This window comes from Dasypus novemcinctus, chromosome 6 (genome assembly GCF_030445035.2).
Source record: "Dasypus novemcinctus isolate mDasNov1 chromosome 6, mDasNov1.1.hap2, whole genome shotgun sequence".
Lineage (NCBI taxonomy): Eukaryota > Metazoa > Chordata > Mammalia > Cingulata > Dasypodidae > Dasypus > Dasypus novemcinctus.
Window position 1 is genome coordinate 82,789,864 of NC_080678.1, and position 25,121 is coordinate 82,814,984.

Below are 25,121 nucleotides of genomic sequence, written 5' to 3' on the forward strand. Positions count from 1 at the left end.
GAGGCGAGGCAAGTAACGTTAATAAGATGACCTGGTGTAAAATAATACAGGTAGTAGTAGGGACTGAAACTTACTGGAGAGTACAGCCCCCATCTGAAAGGGCGGCTTCTCCGAGTGTTAAAACACAGTAACTGGGAAGCTGTTGTAGCTCAGTGGTTAAGCGCCTGCTTACCATGTATGTGGTACCTGGTTCAATCCCTGGTACCTCCTTAAAAAACAAAAAAACACCAAACAGATGTCTTTGTCTATGTGCACTATAGACAGCTAGTTCTGGTGGAAATGTACACTTATGTGAAACAGGGATTCAAATGTATGGAACATTTTTGAAGAAAGGACATTTTAACAGAAGAATAGTATCCAAGCAAATGGGTGCCAAAGATTGAGGATTTGACTGGATTTCTGGCTGGATACTGTGCAAATAATGCACTTTAATTCATTAAGCCCCCATTTGTTTGATGATGCTTTCCATGAAAGTTATTCCACTCATCATAGTTTTATTTCATATTTACCAATTAAACTTCTGACAAAATAGCTTGACTTCTAAGTAGACTTTTTTTTTTTTAAAGATTTATTTATTTATTTAATTTCCCCCCTCCCCTGGTTGTCTGTTCTTGGTGTCTATTTGCTGCGTCTTGTTTCTTTGTCGGCTTCTGTTGTCGTCAGCGGCAGGGAAGTGTGGGCGGCGCCATTCCTGGGCAGGCTGCTCTTTCTTTTCACGCTGGGCGGCTTTCCTCACGGGCGCATTCCTTGCGCGTGGGGCTCCCCACGCAGGGGACACCCTTGCGTAGCAAGGCACTCCTTGCGCGCATCAGCACTGCGCATGGCCAGCTCTACACGGGTCAAGGAGGCCTGGGGTTTGAACCGCGGACCTCCCATATGGTAGACGGACGCCCTAACCACTGGGCCAAAGTCCGTTTCCCTAAGTAGACTTTTCTACTGAGGAGATGCATTTGCAACCAACCTGGGCTCCCTGTAAACTAATAAACTTGCATTACAGCTTTTCATTATATTTAGAATTTCAGACATTCTGAGCCTAAAAAAATAAAATTTCTAGGTTTTCAGAACTGTTGACTGCTTCCAGTTTTAAGGCTAGCAAGTTAATTATTTTACAGTTGACTACAAAAGCTCTTTGTAACATGAGTGTTGTTATTCGTCTTTGTACCTCAGATGTCTAATATAGTACCTGGTATAAGGTTGGCACTCAAATATTTGTTGAAGAATTTTGTAGTCCTTAAGATTTTGGGGCCTCACAGACTTATAAACCTGAAAATCCAATGAAAGGTATGAACCCTTATCCAGACAACTGTCTGTGCCCTACTCATATCCCCTCAGCCCATCCCAGAGTTCACTAGAGCTTTGGTAGACAGATCCTGTATATGCCCATAGCTTCCTACCTCAAACACTTAAGTTTCTCTCTGCCTGCACTTTGACCAAGGAGCATGCCTAGTTCTCCCTTGAAGTGCCCACAGAGTTAACATTTTCAGGAACAATCCACAACCAATGAGAGATGGGATTTAGTGGATAAATACTCCAATTCCTCACACCTTAGTGGGCAATTCTGAAATATGTTCTAATGTAGTGTTTCTCAAAATTTACTAGCATTTAAGAATCACCTGGAGAGATTAATAAGCCACAGATTCCTGGGCCCAAAAGTTTGTATTTTTCACCAAGTTCTCAGGAGATACTGATGCTTCTCATCCATGGACCACTCCTTTGAATAACATTGTTCTCAGAGAGTCCCCCGTGGGATTAAACCCCAGTTGCCCAAAACATCCTTTATTGACTTTCCTCCCACTCCCTTATCCTGCTTAGCCTTCTGGGATCAACCCTTCCCCCCACCTCCACCCCACCCCCAGTGAACTACTTGCATCCAAATCCTTGTTTCAGGATCTTTTTGAGGAGAAACCCAAACTATAACAACACTTTCCATATAAAAAATGCGCGTAGTGGGAAACGGACTTGGCCCAATGGATAGGGTGTCCGCCTACCACATGGGAGGTCCACGATTCAAACCCCAGGCCTCCTTGCCCCATGTGGAGCTGACCCATGCACAGTGCTGATGCGTACAAGGAGTGCCCAGCCATGCAGGGGTGTCCCCCGCATAGGGGAGCCCCACGCACAAGGAGTACGCCCCGTAAGGAGAGCCACCCAGTGCGAAAGAAAGTGCAGCCTGCCCAAGAATGGTGCTGCACACATGGAGAACTGGGACAACAAAATGATGCAACAAAAAGAAACAGATTCCCAGTGCCACTGATAAGGATGGAAGCGGTCACAGAAGAACACACAGCAAGTGGACAGAGAGAGCAGACAACTGGGGGCAGGGGGGAGAGAAATAAATAAAAAATCTTAAAAAAAAAAAAATGCACGTAGAGATGGTTTTGTATACATGTTTAGAAGGGTTATGAATCCCCTGAAACTCATTCTTTAGGTTGTAAAGGAAGGTGACCAGAGTAAATGCCATTAAAACTGGATCAGTCTAATGCAGAGTCTAGCATCTTAAATATCACCATTTACAGTTTGGAGTTGGCTGAAATTCAGTCAGCTCTCCTCAAAAGTTATATTTCCATGGGGGAGGGGGAAGGACATATAGGAATCCCCTCTATTTTTTATGTAACATTTATGTAATCTAAAGCTTCTTTAAAAATAAAAATAATTTTTTAAAAAAATTTTAAGTTATTTTTCCAAACCCCATTGAATCAATTCTTTATTCTTCTTAGTCTGCATCTCTCTTTGTGGAATATAGGAGTAAGTCTGGGATGCTAGAAGGACCCCATGTTTGAAATCAATAAAAAAGGTTATTTTGTTGTTACTTATTTCTCTTGGGCCCTCATGATTTCTTCCCACTTTCAGGGTTCCACTACGTTACCCTACATGACCCTTAATCTTTTCTTGCTATATTCACAGAGCCAGGCATACTGTAAGTGTAGTTGTTTTCTCCCATTCCCTTCTGAATTCCACATGGTTCCCTATTTTTTTCCATCCTTTTGGGAATCTATAACCTTTGACACATATATTCCTAAACCCACTCTAATGTCATCTGGAAATAGTATGGCATGCTCTAATTCTGTGACAATTGGTAACCCTGATTATCCCAGTTTCTAATTATTTAAATAAAGAAAGCAAACACCGAGGTCACCAACACCTATTTCCCAAACACAATATGCAATAGCTTCTATGCTTTGCCCACACAAGGGTCAGCACGTGTCTTTGACCATGATTATTTGTCTCATGTTCTCTTGAATAAGTATGCCTTTGAATATACCTATGAATGTGGTTTCGTGGGTGTGGTTATGGTGTGGATGTGTAAGCAGCCAGAGATCAGGTTTGGTCTTGAAGTATGAATAGTGAATGCTTAGTATTTGGCTTTAATTAGTCTCTGTGCATTGTTAACCTAAGCTTTCATCTGCCCTCAAATATCAGAGAAAGAATGAGTTCATTTCCTTAAAGTTTATTGACTGTTACCGGCAGCAGAGCAAATTTCATAAAAGAGCAGTTTTCATGTGGAGCAAGTGGAAGGGGAGATCTGAGTTGGTGAGGAAGGTTGCTTGGAATGGGGACTTGAAATGAAGGATGTAAGGGCAGATCTCTCCTTCCTTTTTCCTCCATTCCCACAAGGATACTGAATTTACAATGAGGGTATCCTGCTCAGCATTCCCTCTCCAAAGTGGAAATAGAGAGGGGACATTCCATGCAAAGTAGAGGCAGAAACACCTCACAGCTCCTCTGTTTCTCCATCCAAGGGGATGCCAATATCCACGTTGTAGTCTACAGGTTCCCCGGAGCTCAGCCAGGGAATAGGGGTTCGGTTAAAAGAAGGCCTGTTGGAGAGGTTCTGGTTGTAGAGGACCAGAGGTTCACTCAGCAGGGGCCCTAGGTCAAGCTTGGGCATCTGGAAGGTCATGCGTTTTGAGGCTTTCTCATATCCACCATAAGGCATTGCCGTCCTGAGAAGGGGATATATTATTTAATTAAAAACCAGAATAAGAAGAAGAACACCACCTTGTAAGTGAGATGTTATGCTGTTTTGAGGATAGGGAAATCTGTGAATTCTAGCGAGTTTACTTCTTCACTCCTTATTCTTTTTCTGCCTTGGGCCCCCATTTCCCTTTCTTGTTTTGCTCATTTTATAAAGCTAATGTGAGAAGGACACTAGAGAGTACTACATAGAGAGTCTCATAGTTGTGACCCAGATCAGCATTTCAGAAAAAGTGACTCCAAGCACTACAGACTCCTGGATCTGAGATCACCTTAAAATACAATGGAGAGATACCACCACCACCACCACCTCACTCCCAGTGGGTAATGGGTAGCCTGGCTAAAAGGAATTAACATTCCCTGGCAAATTCAGGCTCCTCAGAACAAAATGTAAAAATACTTCACTAGCACTTCTCTATCCCACTTTCATACAGATTTGCTATCCAGGGTCTAGAGAAGACCAATTCCAGAAGAATAGATACTTAGAGCTCTGCTAAAGTAGGGTATAAGGAAAAAGAATGGATAGTTATGGAATCCTTGAATGGAAGGAATCCTCAAAAGAGGCCTTCCCACAGGTTATATTTATTCCCATTTTATAGTTGAGAAAACCAAGGCTCAGAAGTAGGGTGACTTTCCTATACCCACATAACAAATAAGTGACCTATAAACTGGAATTCGGATCCTACCTCCTAGCAAATTTTTCCTCCATCATACTGCACTGATTCTCTAAGCCTGATTAAGAAGAGCAAAGCCTTTGTTTAGGGCCACTATTATTCCTACCATCCCTCCTCAGCTGCCTTCTAAAACATTTGAACCAAAGTAGCCATCCCAATTGAGAACATAGTACCACACATCGAAATGCATCTGGTTCCTTCCCATCACCACCCCTACCTGTTGAAGGACTTATATTTGGGGAGATCAGCTTTGGCTCCATAGGCCAGCAAGTCAATGCCAAGTTCCACTTTCTGCTGGGGGTCAACCCCCATGGCTCGTTCCCACGGGGAGATATAAGTCTTGAACACAGTGATATGTTTTCCTTCTCCACCTGCCTGGTCTCCTGGCAGCCATGGGAGAGAAAAGTGGGTCAAATAATAGCAGTTAGTAGCCAATAGAAGTTAATCCTATACCCCTGCACTAGGAAAGTTGTTGGGGCTAGCAACCAATGGAATAACATTCTGATAAATGTATAAGGTTTGTGGCATAATGACAGTGTAGGGTCCCATCTGTGATTAAATCAGCAAAGCCAGAAAGGTTACTGAAAGGCAAGGTTCCTGGGTGGAAAAGACACATCTCTGTATCCTCCTGGACCCAGAGAGTCTACTGAGATACCTCAGCTGGCCTGCCCTGCTCTCCATACCCAACTGAGACCTCATTCTTGGGGTCATCCTTACTCTAAGAGATGGGACACATTACTCTTGGGCAAGGGTACTTACCTGTTCCTGTCTCGCTAACTCCTGCTGTGCCAGCTTCTCCTCTGCCAGCCTGGCCCCCAGGGCCACCTGTGCCCCCAGTCCCAGCCCCAGGGCCCTGATGGTGCTGCTGGTCAGAACCGTACTGTTTGGCAGAGCCACTGCCCCCTGCCTGGCCTCCGCTGCTGCCTTTGCTGTAGGAGAACCCCTGACCACCTGTGCCCAGCTGTCCCCCGACTGTGGGAAGGAACTTCTGGAAGTGATCCTGAAAAGAAACAAAGTGAGGGGAAGGTTAGCAATGAATGAAGGAGACAGACAAAGAGAGAGGTGTGTACAAAAGGGGAAGAGGTAATTAAAGACAAGGGGGAGCCAGAAAACACTGAATTCTCTGAGAGTCCCTCCTCTACTAGCTGGCTAGTGGATAGCCTGGCAGAGAGGAATTGAACTCTTCTTGAGAGGTAGGACCCCGTGGCTTGTAGCTGAGCGTGAGGGTCTCGTCCTCGCTCAGGCCCAAGAGTCGGGGGGGCTTGCTCCTGCCAAACCACCGGCGGGGGATGCCCCAAGAGGGAGCACTGGTTCTCCAGGCGTGGGGGATGCGCGGTTGGGGAAAAACCACGGAGACCGCTTGAGCGCAAGAACAGGTCTGCTTTATTACAGAAGTACACTTGGTTATATAGGGTTGGGTAGAGGGAGGAGTAAGATATAGGGAGGGCTAGCTACGGGGCAGTAGTGGACAGGCTGAGGCTGATGGACAGCCCCGAGGTAAGCAGTCACCGGGGAAGAGGGCAGACTGTACGCCGGCAACATGGGCGGGACTGGCGGAAAAGATAGCGAGGGCTGGCTGAGAGGTTTGGGATAGGGGAGGGGAAAGGGGGAGTGAGAGCTGGCCGGATGTTGGGCTAGGCGGGAGATAGAAAGGGGGAGGGCAGCGCGGGCCAGCCGCTAGCAGCAAAGGCCTAGCCAGGCGTGGTCACCTTATCTAGGCCCAGTGGGCAGAGGCGGTATCACCTCTTGCCGCACCGTTTGCTACTGTGGCAAGCCAGGCGCCCTTCCTCCCACAGTGGCTCAGTTCCTCCAATTACACCTTAGGTGGGAACAACACATTCTCCACACCCACACCCTCCCCTTCTTTGCCATAGTAAAGAGGATGGAGACTTCTGCCTACTCAGCTATGATTTGAGAGGATGGGGTTGGCAGAAGAACCCTTCCTTAAGATTTGAGGAACAAGAGAGATCTGCCCTCTTCACTCCTCAGCTTGTCCAAGAGACAGAACTTTCTTCTCTTTCTCCCTCTTCCTCTGTCCCTCCTCCTCTTGGTGCCTGTTGGATCAGGACTTCCTGACAGTGAAATTATAGTGGGTGAGGGGAAGGGTGGCCAAAAGGGAAACACTAGATTCGGCCACAACGCCTAAAAATAACTCCGCCATCTCCTTCAGGAGGCTCTCCTGGCCACCCCAACATTCACACCCCCTGCTCCACCCAGTGTAACCAGATCCAAGCAGGGAGGAGGGCTTTTGGCTTCCTAAAGTTAGATATGACTGGTCAGCACTTTTACTCTGCTCCTACGTAAGGGCCAACGGCAGGCACCTCCTGTCCCCAGCTCCATGCTGGCATCCATTTCCACTCTCCACACCCCTGCTCCCACCCCTAAAGGAAGGTAGAAGAGGAAGAAAGAAAATGGAGAAGTTTCCCTCCTTCTCAATGGTAACATCTTGTGTGTAGCTTCTGTCCAATCCCTACTTCTCTTTCTCTGGATATAGGATCTGGGAAAAGGACAGTTTCAATATACATATGTCTCAAATAATGCATGGGAACATACTTTTAGGAAAAAATTATTCATTGTGTATCTGAAATTCAAATTTAACTGGGTATCCTGTATTTTTTTTTAATTATTTTGTTTTGTTTTTATGTCCTAAATGCTGCATGGGATGTATTTATATTAGAAAAATTATAAGTTGTACATCTCAAATTCAAAATATAGGACTGGATGTCCTGTATTTTATCTGGCAACCCTATCTTTGACACTCATCCATATTGGAAATGAATTTTCTCTGTGAGGGTGTGGTACACCACTACCGCTAGCTTTCACTGGCTCTAAGATAGAGACTGAGTTTCAGAGGTGAAAGCTCTTAGGGTAAACTGTTAGGGTCTCACTGTATATGGGGGCTTAATGAGCTCATAAATTTGCAGAGAGGAGAGAGTGATGGTATTTTGGGGATTGAAGGCCCATCAAGAAACTGTCAGAAAAGGCACCAGTTTTTGAGAGCATGGGAAAGTTCAGGACTCACCATTGAGCTGTCAGAGAAGACATCAGGGTGATTCTCATAGATAAATTTCTCTACCCGCATCTGCCGCAGTTTGAACATCTTGGAGCCCCGGTTGGTTAGCAGTGACAGCTCCTCCAACATCACATCCCTTGGGACACTGATCTTCTTACCCAGGTTCAGACCTGAGCTCTCCTGCCCACCTTTCAGGGAGGTGGGGGAGGAAGGGGCAAGGAAAAGAGTATGGTTTTTGGACTCAGAATGCAAACCCCAACCACAAGTAAGTCTGGGTGACCCTGTAGTGATCACTTAGGAGCAGGTGCTGTCTGTGGTGACTGATCAAACTCTGTCTAGTTTGGAAGGGATTTTGATTTCCTGGGTATGGAGTTGAAGAGAATGCATGGGAACTGGAGTGCAGAGTTGGAGACTGTGGGGATACTAGAGTGGAGAGGGTGAATGGGGTAAAAGAGGCATGGAAACGGAGTGCAGAGCTAAAGGAGTAAAGGAACACCATAGATGCAGGCCACTGAGGAATCTACACCATGGGAGAAAGCCTATAAACCAATCTTTTTTTTTTTTTTTTTATAGTTAGGTACTGAGGATTGAATTTAGGACTTCGCACATGAGAAGCAGGTGCTTAACCACTGAGCTACATCCACTTCCCCATAAGTTGACCTTGTGTGGAGCTGGCCACTTCCAGATACAGACTCCTGTCTTAAAACTCCTTTCCCTTCTCTTCCCCTCAGTGACCTCTGGCTCCAAACAGTCTCTGGATATTGGGAGAACTTTTCTCTCACATGCACTCTTGCCCGAAACTTCTGCACAGTTTTCCCATTTAAGAGCTTACACAAGCTCACTACCTCTGGGGGAAAAAGTAAGGAAATTTAACATTTATTGAGAACTTACTCTGTGCCAGTCTCTTGTCATATATTTTTTTCTTTCCCAAACACAGCCCATTGACCTGTGGGCCTGTGGTCATGGACCTACGTGCTGGGTCAGATGGCAGAGTAGGGTCTCAGATTACAAGGTGAAAAGGATGGAAGGGTGAGTGGTCAATGTTGAATCCCTTCTTCCTCCTCCCTCTCCCTGCCTCACCTGTCCACTGGAACTCCTCTTGTCTCATCACCCTAACTATATCTAAAATTATGGTATTTCTGGGACTCGGGTCAGAGTTGCTCTTAATAAGATGTACCACCCTAGGTAGGTACATCCATACCCTACCTCCAGTTAGTTCCATGATCAGCTTGCTGGATTTCCTCTTCTTGTTGGGGGCTGGAGTTCCTGAGAGTGGCATTGTGGAGGTGGTTTCAGCCTGGAGAGGGTGGGAAGGGTAACACTCAGGACGTTCAGGCACCAGGAAGGGTAAGTATTTACAAATGAGCCCTCCTTCTAGGGCAATATTTTTTCACCTCGATTTAAGGGCTTCAGGAGGCAGAGTTTAATCAGATTCTCAAAGATATATGTATTCCTGAAAAAGGTGAAAATCCACTTCTTTATAGCTTCTCTCTTCTTGGGAGTCAGGGCAGGAGATATAGAGGTACCCCCTGCACCCACCCTCTACCAACCTCTATTGAGTTGTTTTACATAAAGCTGGTGCAAGGATTAGGAACATAGTTCCTAAATGGGTACTATGTGGGTAAATAATAATAATAATAATAAATTTTAAACAGCAAGGCAGATGCAGGACAATGCACCAGGTATTCAGATGTTTCATTAGCTTGGCTCGATTTGAAGTTTTTATTTGCACTGGGATCTCAGATTGGGGCTGTGATTCCAGGCCCTGGTCTCTCTCTGGTCTTCTCCAAGTCCCACTGGGGCAGAGAAATGTTCTGCCAGGGTTGAGGAGATTTAGCCAAAAACATTCTCCACAGGAAGGAGAAGTTATTGCTCCTCCATGGGCCAGCTGGAAAATGGCCTGGGAAGTCACAGCTGTGCTCCCCTTCAGAAACTCTCCACCCCAGACCCCAGAGCTGGAGTGGGGAGGGGTTCAGAAGGCATCTGAACCCTGATGGCTGTCTATTACACAATATCATACTGACGGAAAGGAGCATAGTGATAGGATTGGGCAGCAGAAGGGGACAAGCTGGGAAAAAATACAGACTCCAGGCTCTCCTTAACAGAAATCAGCACTCAGCAGAATCCCCTCTTTGCCAAACCATAAACATATCTATAAATCTAATAACTTGGTGGGGTCTCCTGAGGTCAGAGTCAAGGACCACTAAATGGACTCACCCTGTACCTCTCAAAGACACTATCAAATTCCTTTTTCCATCCAGCCACTTGGACCCCCTTCCCATTCCTCTGGTACCTCCCGCAACAACTCTACCCACCCACCCCAATCTCCTGCGCACCTCTTTTTCCAATTCTCAGTGGCTCCCCTGAACTGGACAGCTGGGATCTGAGCATCGATGGGGGAGGAGGGCGATTACCCAGGATCAAGAATTGCAATTGCAGACACAGACACAGAAGTAAACAGAGTGTGCTCCAGCCCCTCTGGCCATAGAGCTGGAGACTTACCGGCTTCTTAGACAGTGGTCAGCTCTCCCTGGGGTCCAGCAGCTTTGGAGGACTGAGCTGCTGTGACCGGAGAACCTGAGCTGGGCAGGCGTGGGGGCAGCATTGGCAGTGGGGGAGGGAGGAGGGTTATTAATAGAGATGATGAATGCAAGCAGCTCAAATGGCACAGGGGGTACTGAGACCCTGGAACCAAGATCCCGCCCTCCTTGCCCAGAGGCTTCTGAAGGGGAGAAAAAACCTTTGGGATTCTCCTGCTGAGTTGTCAAGTCACTCTGTCTAGGGAGAACTCTCCTCTTGACACCTGGAGATCAAGCCAGAGAAACATTCAGGGAGAAGGTGAAGACTGAGAGGAGAGAGGAAGCAGATATCAAGTGGTGGCTAAGAATTCAGAGTGGAACAGAGAACCAGGAGAACTTGCCCTGAGGGCCACTCAGAGCCAATCCAGACTGGAGATGCAGGGACAAATGGGTGTATTTAAGGGTGGAAGGGCTTAAGGCCCGGTTTGGAAAAGAGAATGTTCAATCCATTTGTCCACAATGGAACCAATGGAACGGCTCTTTTAAAGTTCCTGGATGGCGTGGTCTTCTACTGCTGAGTCAGGGATGATGTGGGGGGAGACTTGACCAATTTTTCGGTCTTTTCATTCCCTTTTCTTTTCTCTTAAACTCTGGTAGTTCTAAGAATAGGTAAATACTTGGATCTGCTTTTTTTTTTTTTTTAATATCATGTGTAAAATTAGTGATATTAATTATATTCACAATACTGTGGTACCTGCCCCACCATCCATTATCAAAAAGTTTTCATTGCCCCAAAAACTCAGTACCCATCAAGCTGTAAGTCCCCAGTCCCTGGTAACCTGTAATCTACTGTCTGTCTCTATGTATTTGATGAAACCGTACACTATTTGTGTCTAGCTTGTTCCACTCAGTGTGCTGTCCTCAAGGTCCATCTATGTTTTATCGTGTATTAGAACTTCATTCCTTTTTATGGCTGAGTTATATTCCATTGAATGGATATACCACATTTTGTTTATCCATTTATTTGTTGATGAACATTTGAGTTGTTTCCACCTTTGGCTCTTGTAAATAATACTACTATGAACATTGGATATCCTAAATATCTGTTTGGGTCCCTGTTTTCAGTTCTTTGGGGGTATATACGTGGAAGTGAAATTGCTTGGTCATATGGAAATTTTATGTTTAAATTTCTAAAGACTCACCAAACTCTTTTCCACAGTGGCTGCACCATTTTACATTCCCACCAGCTATGAATAAGGGTTCCTATTTCTCTGCATTCTTGTTATTTTCTGTTGTTGTTGTTGTTGTTTTAAGATTTATTTTTTAAAATTTATTTCTCCCCTCTTCCCCTCCACCCCAGTTGTCTGCTTTCTGTGTGCATTTGCTGTGTGTTCTTCTGTGTCTGCTTGTATTCTTGTCAGAGGCACCGGGAATCTGTGTCTCTTTATTGCATCATCTTGCTGCATCAGCTCTCCATGTAAGCACTGCCATTTCTGGGCAGGCTGCACTTTTTTTGCATGGGGCGGCTCTCCTTTCAGGGCTCACTCCTTGCACATGGGGCTCCCTATGTGGTGGACACCCCTGCGTGGCACGGCACTCTTCGTGTGCATCAGCACTGCATGTGGGCCAGCCCACCACATGGCTCAGGAGGCCCTGGGTTTGAACCCTGGACCTCCTATGTGGTAGGTGGATGCTCTGTGGATGCTCTATCAGTTGAGGCAAATCCGCTTCCCTTTTTTGTTTGTCTGTTTGTTTTTGGTTTTATTTGTTTTTTTAAGATTTATTTATTTCTATCCCTCCCCCCCCCCCCCCCGACTGTTTTTGCTGTGTGTCCATTTGCTGTGTGATCTTCTGTATCTATTTCTCTCTCTCTCTTTTTTTGGTCTTCTCATCTTTCTCCTCTAAGATTTACTGGGATTCAATCCCGGGGACCTCTGATGTGGGGAGAGAGGTTCCCTGTCAATTGTGCCACCTCACTTCCTAGACTTTGCTGCACTTCACCTTGACTCTCCCCTTTGTCTCTCTTTTGTTGTGTCATCAGCTTGCTGCATGACTCACTTGCGTGGGCAATGGCTCGCCATATGGGCACTGGCTCACCGCACCAGCATGCTTTCTCTTCTTTTTCACCAGGAGGCCCCAGGGATCAAATCTAATCTATGTCCTTCCATATGGTAAGTGGAGGCCCTATCACTTGAGCCACATCCACTTTCCTGTTTTGTTTTTAATAACAGTGAGTGTGAAGTAGTATATAATTGTGGCTTTGACTTGCATTGTTGTGATGGCTAATGAAGTTGAGTATTTTTTCATGTGTTTATTGGCTATTTGCATGTATTCTTTGGAGAAATGTCTGTTCAATTACTTGTCCCATTTTTTTTTGTTGTTGTTTTTAAATATTTTATTTATTTGTCTCTGCCCACCACTACCCCACCCCTGTTGGTTGCATTTGCTGTGTTTGTTTATCCTCTTTGTTTTTTTAAGAGGCACCGGGAACCGAACCTGGGAACTCCGATGTGGGAGGAGGCATCTAATTACTTGACTCACCTCTGTTTCCTGCTTTGTTGTGTCTCTTGTTATGTTTTTTTTCCTCTTGTGTCTTCTGTTGTGTCATCTTGTTGCACCAGCTCACCGTACTGCTCATCCTCTTTAGGAGGCACCGGGAACCTCTGCTCCCTGCTTTGTTGTGCCTCTCATTATTTTCTTCTTGTGTCTTTTGTTGTGTCAACTTGCTGCACCTGCCATCACACCAACTCACTGTCTTCTTTAGGAGGCACTGAGAACGAAGCCACAGACCTCTCGTGTGGTAGGCAGGAGCCTAATCACTTGAGCCACATCCACTTCCTCTTGTTCCATTTTTAAATTGAGTTGTTTTGTCTTTTTGTTGTTAAATTGAAGCTCTTATTCTGGATATTAAACCCTTATCAGATATAATATGGTTTCCAAATATTCTCTCCCATTTTGTAGGTTGTCTTTCTTGATAATGTCCTCTGATACACAAAAGTTTTTCATTTTGATGAAGGTCAATTTATCTAGTTTTTTCTTTTGTTGCTCTGCTTTTGACGTCATATCTAAGAATTGGATCTGCCTTTTAACCCTCATTTGTTGTTGGGGAAGCTCATGGTGTTGTTGTGTTCCTGAGAAGGCCCTAGAGGCTTCTGACTTGACAGGGCCTTGGAATCTTTCACAGAGAGCACACATTCCATAGGCTCTGGACTGATTTCATATTCATTGCTACAAAGGAGCCTCTGGGCCTGGGGTATAAGCCTGAGAGCCCCTCGGGAAAAACTTGTCATTTACCCAGCTCCTTCCTCAGTAGCTGAAGGAACATTCCTGGATCCTCTGCTCTTTCAGTTCCTGTTCTGGAACCAGCCACTACTGTATCTCTGCTGCAGCCACCAAAGCCCTGGGGCAGCTGCCTTAAGAAGGAGCTTTCATCACTCCCAGAATACCCCAGCATGAGCTCTGCACTCTTCCTGTCCATGTCCTTCTCCCATCCTGAACTTTTCAGGTTCAGGCTAGTGACTGAAAGGTCTCCCCTCTCCTGTTAGTTGGTCTCTGCAGAGATCAATTGTGCCTCCAGATACCTCGTCTTCTGTCCTCCTCCATTCCCTCCCAACTCAAGGAAGCAATTAGAAAATGTAAGTAAGCAAAAGACGATTTTGTCATCACCTCACCCTTCCCCCAGAAACCAAACCAAACCAAAGTTTTGATCTCCGGTGATTAAGGACCTAAAACTACTGAAGTGGGTGAAGACAGAAGATTTAGCCTATGCTCTCTCTGGGCCCCTCCCTTGGAATTCTCAGAGGCTGTGTACTTGGAAGTCAGTGTCCTGGGCCTGGTTATTGGCACAAATGTGCCCCCTGCTGGTAAAATTTGAGCAATAGCACTTTCCTTCTCAGAAGCCTTTTATTTTAGCCTACCTCTAGTAACATCCATTCTTTATTTTTTTAAAGATTTATTTATTTATGTAATTTCCCACCTTCCTGTCCCCCTCTCCCTGCCCTTCTGTTTTTGCTGTCTGTATCCATTTGCTGTGTGATCTGCTGTATCTATTTCTCTTTTTGGTCTTCTCTTCTCATTTTTTCTCCTCTAGGATTCACTGGGATTCTATCCTGGGGACCTCTGATGTGGAGTTTCCCTGTTAGCTGTGCCACCTCGGTTCCTGGTTTCTGCTGTGCTTCACCTTGACTCTCCCCTTTGTCTCTCTTGTTGTGTCATCATCTTGCTGCATGACTCACTTGCGTGGGCACTGGCTCACCGCGCAGGCACTGGCCCACCGTGTGGGCATGCTTTCTCTTCTTCTTTTTCACCAGGAGGCCCCAGGGATTGAATCCGGGTTCTCTCATGTGGTAGGCCGAAGCCCTATCCCTTGAGCAATATCCACTTCCCTGTAACATCCATTCTTTATTCATCCACCATTTTTCTCCTTGTTCTCTCCCATCCCACCTTCACCTCCAGCCATTGTTTTTCCTTTATTTAATTCCCAGGACTATTTAATATGGTCGTTTCCTCCAGTGAGGCAGGAAGTGTTGATGGGAAAAGGCTCAGAGGGGGGAGCATATGGCTCGAGTGGTTGAGTACCTGCTTCCCACATGGGAGGTTCCAGGTTCAGTTCCCAGTGCCTCCTAAAAAAAACCCAAAAAGCCCAAAAACAAACAACAAGCAAAACAAATGAGAAAACCAATTCAGGGAAGCTGATGGGGCTCAGTGGTTGGAGCACCAGCTTCCCACCTGTGAGGTCCCAGGTTCAATCCCTGGCCTGGCCCCCAGTGCCTGAAAAAAAAAAAAATGCTCAGAGGACCTTTCCAACTTCTCTTAATTCTGTGAGCTGAAGCCATGCCTGGGAAATATGGAGAAAGGGCTGGCCAGGGGGAGAACCTGGATGGAAAATGTGAGGAGAGGGAATAAAAGGGAGTGGGGAGTGGTAGAGGGAAGCGGATGTGGGTCAGGTAATTTAGTTCCCACCTAGACACATGGAAGGTCCCAGGTTAGGTTCCTGGTGCTTCCTGGAGAAGACAAGTAAGACAGCAAGCTGGCACTACAGGCAGGCTGATGCAACAAGATGATGCAATAAGGAGACACAAAGAGGAAACACAATATAGAGACAACAAAGCAGGGAGTGGAGGTGGCTCAAGTGATTGAGTGCTTCTGACCCACACAGGAGGTCCCAGGTTTGGCTCCTGGTGCCTTCTAAAGAGAAGACGAGCAGACATAGAGAGCAGATAGCGAGCACAAACAATGGGTGGGGGGTAGGGAGAAAATAAATTAAATAAATCTTTAGAAAAAAGGAAGTGGTAGAGGTGACTAAATTAGAACAGGACAGAATTGGTAGAGGAGTGAAAAAAACTGGAGACAAAGGGCAAAAAGGGTGAAAAATGAGAAGGTAGGAATGGGAGAAAGAGATCAGGAATCAGGAGATCTGGGGAATGGGTTAGAGAAAATGAAGGAGAGATGAATTTAGTCATAAACGAGAAGACAACAGCGAGAGAAAGTATAGGGCATATGTTTATTCTTTTGCACAAACCAAAGTACGGTGACTCACACACAATACGCAAAGGAAATGATCAATTTCCAGATGAAGCAGCAAATGTGGCTCATAGTGATTATGGCGAGAGGAGAGTCCATAACTCTCCAGGATCAAAAATCAGGACCTAAAGCTGGAAAGGAACAGGAGCTAGAGTTTTGAGGAATGGGATAGAACTACAGAGAAGTTTTACCTCTGGGTGTTTTCCTGCCCTTCCCAGATAGTCATGACAAGCTGCAGAAGACAGACTGAGGGACAGACTCCAAGGAACAGACTCCAATTGTTCTTTCAACCCTCTGCATACACCTTCATATCTCCCCACAACCATCCCCCTACATTCTGCTTAACAAATACATTCTTCTCCCTCAAAATTTTCCCCAAGCCCCCTCCTGCACACAGGTGATTTCTACTTACCCAGCTTTACTCTCTACCACTGCACTCTACCTCACTATGCTCCGCTCTGCGTGATTCAGTCAGTTTCATTCATTTCTGTTCTGCTTCTGGTGCCTGCCTCACTTTCCATACCCTGGCTCCTTTCTCCTCCTTTCTGGCTTGGGCTCATGAGGCAATGAAACCAATGATTTGTTCATTCTCAGAAATTGTCTTTTCTTTTTTCTCACTTCCTGGATGCTGGGCTGCTGGACATGGGTCTCTCAAGTTGCCTTTCTGAAATCTTGAGGAACACAACTCTTCGTTAGATACCTGATAGAACTGGTATAACTCAGCCCAAGCAAGTTGTCCTGGCTCTTGTTTTCTCATACTCCATTAGTTTCACAAGATGCTATACATCTGCTACAGATGCTGGCCTCTGTACAGAGTTATTTTCTTGTGAATCTCTTTCATACTACTAGACAATCCATGTGGAAAAATCTGACCCTTCTTTCATCAGCACAAGGGTAAGACCCACATTTTCATACCTCCCCTTTTACTCTTGCCTGACGCAGAAGAGCACATCTGTGCCACACACACACTTGTACACACACACACGCACACATACATGCCTAGGTCAAACAGCAGGGAAAAAAGAGGAGCTGGGAGGGGCTTGGTGTAAACAGGGGTCAGCTCAGTCCCTGAGTTGTCTGTCTGGTGGTGATCTGCTTCTCACTGAGCATTAAAACGAGCCCCACAGAGAAAAGCAGAAGAGAAGAAACAGAGACATGGTGGAAGAGTATGGATGGAGAGACCTAGAGATAAAGACAGATCCTGGAAAGGAAAAACAGAGACAAAAAAGAGGCAAAGACCCCAAAGCAGAAAGCAGCAGGGGTGTGGGGGGGGGTGAGAAGGCAGATGGGGGTGGAACCGATTCTAAAACTATCTTTGGCAGGAGGGAACTTTAGCCTCCAGATGCCTAAGAGAGGGGATGGGATGGGTAGGAGAAGCAACTTTAGGAACTGGATGTTCTACCTCTCCATGGTCCTGGGTGTTCTGCCTTGCTCACTGGTGTCCTGCCCCAGGCCTCCACACATGAGCCTGCAATCCCGTTCTGGTGGCTGAGAACCTGGGCCTGGCTACCTGAAAGCTGCAGGAGCTGGGGGAAGCCCCAGGGCCCCTGGGAGGCTCTGTAGTAAGGGCTGGGCTAGGGACTGGGGCTGAGGCCAACTCTGCCCTCCAGATGGGTTCATCCAGGGTAGTGGCTGCTCGGGGGGCAAGCACAGTGGGGACCAGAGGCTCTGCAGTGGGCTGGGGCGCCGGAGTGGAAAATCGGCGGATCTCCTGGACTCGGGCAGTTTTGGGGGTCCCTAAGGCAGTGGGGCCAGGAGTCTGGGGAACTTCATCAAAACAAAACATGGCAGTTTTAAGTTGGTAGGGCTGGTGGCGCATGAAATCAAGTGCCTTGATGCCCTGTTTGGGGGGTGCCCGAGGCCCCTGGGATTGGGCCTTATTAGGGAGAGTTCGGGCAGCCTGGGGGAAAAAAGGTGAGAGCAGTGGGTTGTAAGCAATAGGAGGTGGGGCACGAACGTTGGGTGAATATTTCCAGGAAGGGGGCAGTGAAGGAGTAGGAGAAGGGCTTCTGGGCCGTGGGCCAAGGCCTGGACCAGGAGTAGCTTCCACCACGTACCTGTCGGCCCGACTCTGCCGTTTGGCAAACAGCTCCCCACCCCTCCCCTGAAGCCTTGGTGGCTCGTGGATTCCCGGCGAAGGGGCCGCGCCATTCACCAGCCCATCCAGGAGCCCTCGCGACGGGGGTTTGGGAGCCACTGGTGGTGGGGTCTTAGGAGTCACAGGGGGTGGAGTCTTGGGACCCATGGGAGGCGGGGTTTTGGGTGTCACGGGAGGCGGGGTCTTGTAACTCCTTCCCCCTATTGGCTGCATGAAGTTACAGGCTTCAGCCCCGAGGCTCAGGACGTCCTCCTCAGGACCGGATTCTCCACCGCCCGCACGGGGTTTTTCATCCAGGTTCAGCACCAGCGAGAGCAGCTCAGGGTTGGGCGAATTCTTCGTCTCCTCGGCTCCCGGTCGGAACATCTGCTTCCGGGTCCCCCGGCGCCGGGCCTCCTGCAGGATGCCCGTGCGGGCAGCGGGCACCGAGATGCGCTGCTCGCGTGCGCTGGGGGGCTCCGGAGCAGCGGGGCCTGGGGCGGGCGCCTCTGGGCGCGCAGCCGGTCGCAGAGGCGCGGACAGGAAGAGAGAAGCAGTGGAGGTCATGGCAGCTGCGCTAGGGAGAGCGGGGGGCTCTGGGGCTCCGCCTGGGGTGACAGGCCGAGTGGGGGCTGGGATATACAGGGAGCTGGTGGCCGTCGTCACAGGGCCCAAAGGGCGCGGGGTGCTGAGGGAACCTGAGGCTGCACCTGGGCTGGGAACCCCTGAGGTGCAGCTGGGCCCTGGCGGAGAGGACCAGAAGGGGGGTGGGGCGGGGCTGAGGCCTTCCAGGCTGTCATTCGCCCTCTTGGGGGCTAAGGGCCGGAAAATAACCGAGGTGGTACCTGGCCGCTGCCCTTGGAAGCCCGGGGTAAATGGCCTGGCTGACCGGTTAAAGATGCCCGGAGTCGGGGTGGGGGCCCCGGCACTAGGGAGGAAGGGGCTGGGGCTGGCTACACGGGCTGGCAAAGGGCTGGATGGGAGCACAGCCCCCTCCGGGGGAGCACTCTGGGCCCGGGGCGGTGACTGCAGGCCCTGCCCATTGAGCAAGGCAGATGCACCGTCCCGGGCCACCTCCAGGGTGCTGGAGGCTGCGCGCTGGCGCTGCTGTTCAAAGAGCTGGGCCCCTCGCCCAGAGGCCTCGCTCAGCTGCCCTCCGAGCCCCAGGCCCTGGCCCTCTGCTGCAGTTGAGCCAGGCTTGGCCAGCTCCATGTCCAGATAGGGGCTGTCCCAGTCGGATTGATTGGTGAGGCTGCGGGCATCAGAGAAGGCCTCTTCATCAAGCTCGGACTCGCTTGTCGGGGGTACACCATCCTCATCCTCAGCGCCTGTCCCAGCTGCAGCCCCAAAGCTCACTAGGGTGTACTTCTTGGCTCTCTGCCGCCGTTTCTTAAACATAAGCACCCCTTTGGAATGGGGGTTGGGGGCGGCTGTTAGCAGGGATGCAATCGTCCGGCATTTGGTCTTGGCCTCCTTCACACTCTTCTCTTGGAGGCTCTCAGCATGTTGCAGTTCTGAGGAGGCCAGGATGGAGAATGGTCAGTGCGGCTTCCCCAGCCTTTTCTAGTCCTGTTTCCCAAAGCTGTCACACCCCAGCCAGCCAGCTTCTTTAGGCTTCCCACCTCCCAGCTTTTCACCACCAAACCCACAATGTCTCCTGCCTGAGGCAAAGTCCTCTGACTTGGGAGCTGAGTGAAGGGTGAAAGGTGAAAGCAAGGACAGCTGATGCTGCTCTGACTACAGCTGTCCTGTCCTTTCTTCCCTCTATTCTGCTCCTATCTTCCCAGAGATGTGCTCCTATCCAACCTACACACATTCCTCTCCTGGCCGGAAGTGGGGGAGAGGGTGTCACTCCCACTGGCAGACAGAGAGATGGGGCAGGTCCCAGGCAGAGAAAAAATGAGAAGCTACACTTTGCTTCCACTACACTTCGCTTCCACCATCGAGATCATGTAGGGGACTTCTTACAAAGTTTGGATCCCTGGGAAATATCTCCTCTTCCTACCTTTGCCCCTCTGATAAGGACAGAAAGAACTCTTAGCAATGAGGATTTCATTCACAAGTCTACCTCATTATGCAGTATATATTTCTATAAACATTCAAAAATATAACTCCCACCACACATCATTTCAACAAGAATACTGGCCTACTGAAAGCCAGCTGTGGGCATATTTTCTCATATATACTTTCTCTCTCATTCACATATACCCCAGGTCACATGTTCATGTTCAAATATACATATGTACATATACATGTGCCAAAAAACACACACCCAGTCACTGGAACACATTCAGGCACACACACATGCTCCAGGTGACCTTTCTCCCCAGAGTTCCCACTGCTCTGCAGAGACCCTGTGAACAGTTCGGAAAACATTTTAGAGCTGTTCTGGTCTTCCAACCCCCAGAACATTCCTTTGTGCCTCATACCTCTGCTACTCACAATCAGGGGTAGTCTCAGATCTCAGACTCAGGAAACGTCAGAGTGCCGCTTTCCAACGCAACCCTCCAGATCTTTAGGACACCTCAAGGTCACCAGCTAAATATAATCCTTTCCCCAAAGTTGGAGTGAAGGTCAGAGCTGCCCCTATTTTCCAAGCCTTCTAAGTAGAGAGCTCAAACAGCCACTCTAGGTGGCTGGGTAGCACCCAGGGACTAGTAGTAAAGGAAGCCAGGTCAAAGTTTCCCAAACCATGTGGGGCCTAGGTAGGTGGGGCCAGGAAATGGGAGAGGCTTTCTTGCTGCTAGGATCCCTCCTAGGACACAAAGACTCTGGTCCATGCCCCAAATTCCTCCTGAAAAATTATTTGAATTCCATCGATTTTCCACACAAGATGCCAAACTCCTTTCTAATTAGGGTTTTCATGCCTCTCATTCCAATGTTTATAACAGAGAATAGTGCTGTGGATGAAAGAACAGGTGCTGGAATCAGACTTCAGATCCTGGCTCTGCAAGTTTTTGGTTCTGAAATCTTAGGAGAGTTACTTCACCTTCACTGAAGTTCAGTTTCCTCATCTGTAAATAATAATGGCCACCTCAAAGGACTTCTATGAGGATTATGTGAGATAGTGTAGGTAAATTTAGCGCTTAATAAAGCACAATGGCTCACTATTGAGAAACCATCACTAACAAAACTTCTTTGACAGTAGTAGCTGCACATGGACACAGACACTGTTCTTTCTTCACACATATCTTCTCTACTTCCACAGACTCACACATACATGCTTTCATGTATTCATAGTGTGCTCACACCCTCTCTCCCCACATACACGCCTACCCCATGAGGTTTCTTTTGCTAATGTGGTCGCAGACCCCTTGGCCATAGCATCAGCCCATTCTGAAAAAGGAGCTGTGAAATTCTCCTGAGAAGAGGAGAAAGAGGTAGGCAAAAAAGAAGGAGGGAACAAAAGAATAAGACATTTCCCAAAGACCTCCCTTCCTAAAATGCCAATAAAATTGCCTCCACTCTAGATCCCAGAACTCTCTTGGATATGGGAGGGTAGTACCTGCATAGAATGGGTCCTGGAGCTTGAGATCTGGGCCTGGGGCTTTGTTACAGCTAGCTTGGCCGAGGGGTTCTTGGATGATGGCCTCAAAGGTCTCCATGACGAGAAGGCAGTGTTGGCTGGAGCAGGACCAGCTTGAGCCACCCCTGTGCCTTTTAAAGCCCCTTTGTCTTGTCCCCAGAGCTAGCAGCTGAATGAGCTCACCATGCTATTTTTGGAGCCTGGCCCCCTGCTTTCTCGCCACTGCCCCACAAGCCTGGGTGTGATGGACATGGGCACCTGCCTACCCTTCCCCCTACCCTGTCCCATTTGACAATGAGGTCTGCTTAGCTAAAAATATCCTTGAGCCACTAAGGACTGTCTCACCCAGCACCATGGGAAGGGGTGGGGTTGAGGTGTGCTAAAATGAGAGTTGGGGATAAGCAGGGGATCCTGGGCATGCATCTGGAATTTCCTTGTAGAGTCGTGGACACTCTCGGGGATGTCAGACTCTTAAACTCTATCCCAGACTCAGATACAGAATCCCAAGGACCAGGAATCAGAGTGGGAGAGAGGAGGGACTGGAGATGAAAACTAAGTAATATTAAAATTTCTGGAATGACAAACAAGGTCTGTGGGAGGGGCATGGGGGATATGGGGCAGGGAGAGAGTTCACTCTTAGACTTTGTTCTGTAGCTCACGTCAAAAATAGCAAAGAGCCTGAGATAAGTGGAACTGGCTTTTTCTGCCCAGGCTTACATTCTTGCCTGAGATAAGGAGCCAAAGATCCCTCCCCTCTACCAGTTCCTAGGGAGCTCATGGCCATACCCTAGTTTTACAGTCCCTAGGAAGTGTATCTGAACTTAAAAATGTCAAAAGTAATTGTGATGCTAGGCCTGCAAATAACACTGAAGTGCCCCAGTAGCCTGTCCTGTCCCCCAGTATACCTCTGACCCATGTTCATGCTCTACCCTCAGTCCCATCTTGACGCCTAGCAAAATAATCACCACCACCACAACTATACCCTGCATCTATTCAGGTCTCTACTTACCCTGCTTCAGGGTTGGGCTGAACCATCTGTGTCTTTTTGCCACACTGGTTCAAACAGTAAAAATAATGGGGACCAAGAGTATAGATAGTTAGCATCCCTTTCCACTCATCACTCTTCTCTACTTGTCCCAAGATCATCTCCAAGTTGAAGGAGAAGGTAGGCAGAATGTAGGGTTATGGAGGGGTAGGTTTAAGGCCCAGATGGAAGTAGAAGGATCTTGGCCGGGGAGAAGGGGTTCAAGGGGTTTAGGCACTCACTGGCTTGCTTGGCCTTCTGGGTATAGGTGGTAGTAAGATCTTCTGCCACTGGGTGGGGGACAGGTCCCACCATAGGGATGAGGTGAGGACCAGGCCGGAGGGGGCCATGGGGCAGCAGCAGGGCCTCTGCTGGGGGTGGATTTAGGGCTGTCACATCTTCCCAAGATGGGGAGCTCACACGGCTGTCACCCTGGCTGGAAGGGCCAGGGATGACAGGGGCTGGCTCTGCAGGGCTGTCAGATAGGTAGACCTCATCAGGTGGAGCTCCTGGAGGGGTGGGCCTCGTGGGGCCTCGGCGGCGGGGTCGGCGGGGCTTCTCTTGGGTGGCTGGACCATCAACATCACTGTCTGTTTCTCCATAGTAAGCCTCACTGTCAGGGGGTGAGCGAAGGCTCCCAGGCTGCAGAGGCTGGGGAACTGGAGCGCCAGGGGGCTCGGGACTCAGCGGAGACAAGGGTGACAGCACCTGAAGCTCACCAGGGGATGGAGATCGCACAGGCCCCTCGTCTCCTAACCTGGATGAAAAAGATGTCAGACTTGAGAGAGAGGCTGGGTGACTGACAGCTCAAGGGATCTGGAGGAGATGGGGGAAGGTGGTTAAGGGGGCAGAGAGAACCAGCATACAGAAAGAATGGATGGGCAGAGAAGAGTGAAGATCCAAAGACAAACTGGGAGGCAAATGTGCTTGCTTGGAGGACTGGGAGAAGAAATGAACTGAGAGGGGTATGTGAGGATGAGGTCAGGGGTTGAAGTGGGACCACACACTCATATACCCACTTGACACCCCATCTTAATTGCTGGGTCAAGCCCCTTGGGAGATATATACAAACATTTATACTCTAGCACAAACACCCAAGCAGAAAAGGCACTTAATAGCTGCTGAGGCCAGGGTAGTGAGATGTAGAGCTGAGGGGGGTCTATACCTCTGCACAGTGAGGATAAGCTGATTCCCTGAGGCATCAATGAGGCTCATGGCACTGGCATGAGAGAGGCTGGTACAGGAGACCCCATTGATGGCCAAGAGCTGGTCCCTCTCTCGGAGTCCTGCTCTGCCAGCCTGACTGCGTCTTCGGATCTGAGAAGGGAGAGATTGTAGATGAGGGAGAGCTCCAAGGGAAATAGAATGGAAGGAGTTAGAACATGAAGGACCCTGTATGGAAGGAATTTTACTTTGAGGGGGCAGAGGGCTTCAGTTGAGGGAGCCTATATAGAGGGAGGGAAGTGAAGACTGGAGGAAGTATAAAAGGAAGAAGGGTAACCACTAAATGAAAGAGGTTTGGGGAAAACTGCTTGAGGGAGGTACTAGAAATGATGGTTATAGGCCCAAGTTTTTCCTCCAAGGGTAAAATCTATACTGGCCAAAAGTTCTTTTCTAGGCCTTGGGATCCCAGGTGCCATTATCTACACAGTCAAGATTTTAGAACTGTATTCCAGATCAGAGGGAGTCCAGCCAAATTCCTGGTGATTGTGAGTATATGTGTGCCATGTGGGCACACATGTATACATGTTAAAGTAATGACAGCGGTAGAGACTTCCATTTATCAACTTCTTACTCAATGTTAGGCACCGTACTAAGCACTTCACATGCATTGTTGCATTTAACCTTAGAATGATTCTGTGAAATAGGTACAGATTACATTTTACAGTTGAGGGACCTGAGGCTCAGAAAGTCAATGGCAGTGCCTGGAGGGTGAAACTGAAAAGGTAAGGACTTCACCTGAGAGGCCAGATCCTGCCATACCTAAAAAGCCTTGCTTAGTGAGACAACGGACTGGCTTGAGGAGAGAGGAGCAATTGAAGACATGGCTGGACTGGGCTGGGTGAGACAGCCTCAGACCATCACATATCAGTTTAGTCAAAGAGAAATTAGAACCTTCCCTACATTCCTGGAGTGTGGGGAGGCACGGACCCAGCAGAGCAAGGTGGCGGTAGTCAGCCCTGGGCCTCTGCTGCCGGTGGTGCCCCAGGGAACTGAAGCAGAGCCTTTCTTTTTCTCTGCTCCCTGAAAACTAGGAATTCTCTTGTCTATCATCCCCCACCAAGAAGCTTGTGATCAGAAACCACTTCCCCAACCAGACTTGAGCATGCTTCCCTGCCCACCTCCCTCCCTCCCATGCATTTTCTTCACAGCCTCCCAACTTCTCTCTCACAGGCCACCACCTGGCTCCTTCTGGGTTCTCTTCGGTTCCCCTTAACCTGAAATTGAACCCTCATTTCAGGGGCTCTCCCTTACCTTGGACACCTGCAAGGGTTTCTTCTGCTCGGCCCCCCCCTGAAGTCGGAAGCCCCAGGGGGCTCCCCCTGACAGTGTAACCAGCACCTCCTCCTCAGCACCCATCGCTCAGCTTGGCCTATGGCCCCCCGGAGTTTGGAGAATGTCCCAGGGACAGAAGTCGAGGCGCTGGTACCCCGTCTGGCCTGCCTGTCCGGCTGTCTTGCTCTTGCTGCCCCAGGCCTCCCCCCCAAACCACACGCCACAGGCAGGCAACTTGGCCCTCAGATCAGTACAGTCCAGCACACGTGGCCCGTCAATCGTAGCTGTGCTCAA

The 25,121-nt window shown here is 48.5% G+C and overlaps 2 protein-coding genes across 4 annotated transcripts; both read right to left on the reverse strand.

Annotated features, from left to right (window-relative positions):
- Window positions 1–3,432: 3,432 nt before the first annotated feature.
- On the reverse strand, window positions 3,433–17,868 carry MYOZ1 (myozenin 1). Of its 3 annotated transcripts, none has more exons than XM_023583227.3 (6): window positions 17,762–17,868; window positions 8,869–8,959; window positions 7,672–7,850; window positions 5,409–5,649; window positions 4,867–5,032; window positions 3,433–3,944 (listed from the first exon to the last, which is right to left on the reverse strand). In XM_023583227.3, exons 2-6 carry the CDS (start codon window positions 8,939–8,941, stop codon window positions 3,713–3,715), a joined length of 891 nt encoding a protein of 296 aa, XP_023438995.1. In that variant the 5' UTR covers window positions 8,942–8,959; window positions 17,762–17,868; the 3' UTR covers window positions 3,433–3,712. The 3 variants fall into 3 exon arrangements, with proteins under 3 accessions (XP_023438995.1, XP_004473860.1, XP_004473861.1); XM_004473803.4 differs by lacking the exon at window positions 17,762–17,868 and adding an exon at window positions 10,165–10,274; XM_004473804.5 differs by lacking the exon at window positions 17,762–17,868 and adding an exon at window positions 9,999–10,121.
- On the reverse strand, window positions 15,666–25,098 carry SYNPO2L (synaptopodin 2 like). Its single transcript, XM_004473800.3, has 4 exons — window positions 24,807–25,098; window positions 23,497–23,648; window positions 22,574–23,088; window positions 15,666–19,295 (listed from the first exon to the last, which is right to left on the reverse strand). The coding sequence occupies exons 1-4, from the start codon at window positions 24,909–24,911 to the stop codon at window positions 17,137–17,139; spliced, it is 2,931 nt and encodes a 976-aa protein (XP_004473857.1). The 5' UTR covers window positions 24,912–25,098; the 3' UTR covers window positions 15,666–17,136.
- Window positions 25,099–25,121: the final 23 nt, after the last annotated feature.

Excerpts from the sequence above, each read along its gene's own strand:
- SYNPO2L (XM_004473800.3), bottom strand. The coding sequence starts at position 24,911 with ATGGGTGCTGAGGAGGAGGTGCTGGTTACACTGTCAGGGGGAGCCCCC. Across the intron at positions 23,649-24,806 it reads AACCCTTGCAGGTGTCCAAG|ATCCGAAGACGCAGTCAGGC; the intron begins GTAAGGGAGAGC and ends CTCCCTTCTCAG. Across the intron at positions 23,089-23,496 it reads CTTATCCTCACTGTGCAGAG|GTTAGGAGACGAGGGGCCTG; the intron begins GTATAGACCCCC and ends TTTTTCATCCAG.
- MYOZ1 (XM_023583227.3), bottom strand. The coding sequence starts at position 8,941 with ATGCCACTCTCAGGAACTCCAGCCCCCAACAAGAAGAGGAAATCCAGC. Across the intron at positions 7,851-8,868 it reads GATCATGGAACTAACTGGAG|GTGGGCAGGAGAGCTCAGGT; the intron begins GTAGGGTATGGA and ends CCTCCCTGAAAG. Across the intron at positions 5,033-5,408 it reads AGTTAGCGAGACAGGAACAG|GAGACCAGGCAGGTGGAGAA; the intron begins GTAAGTACCCTT and ends CATGGCTGCCAG.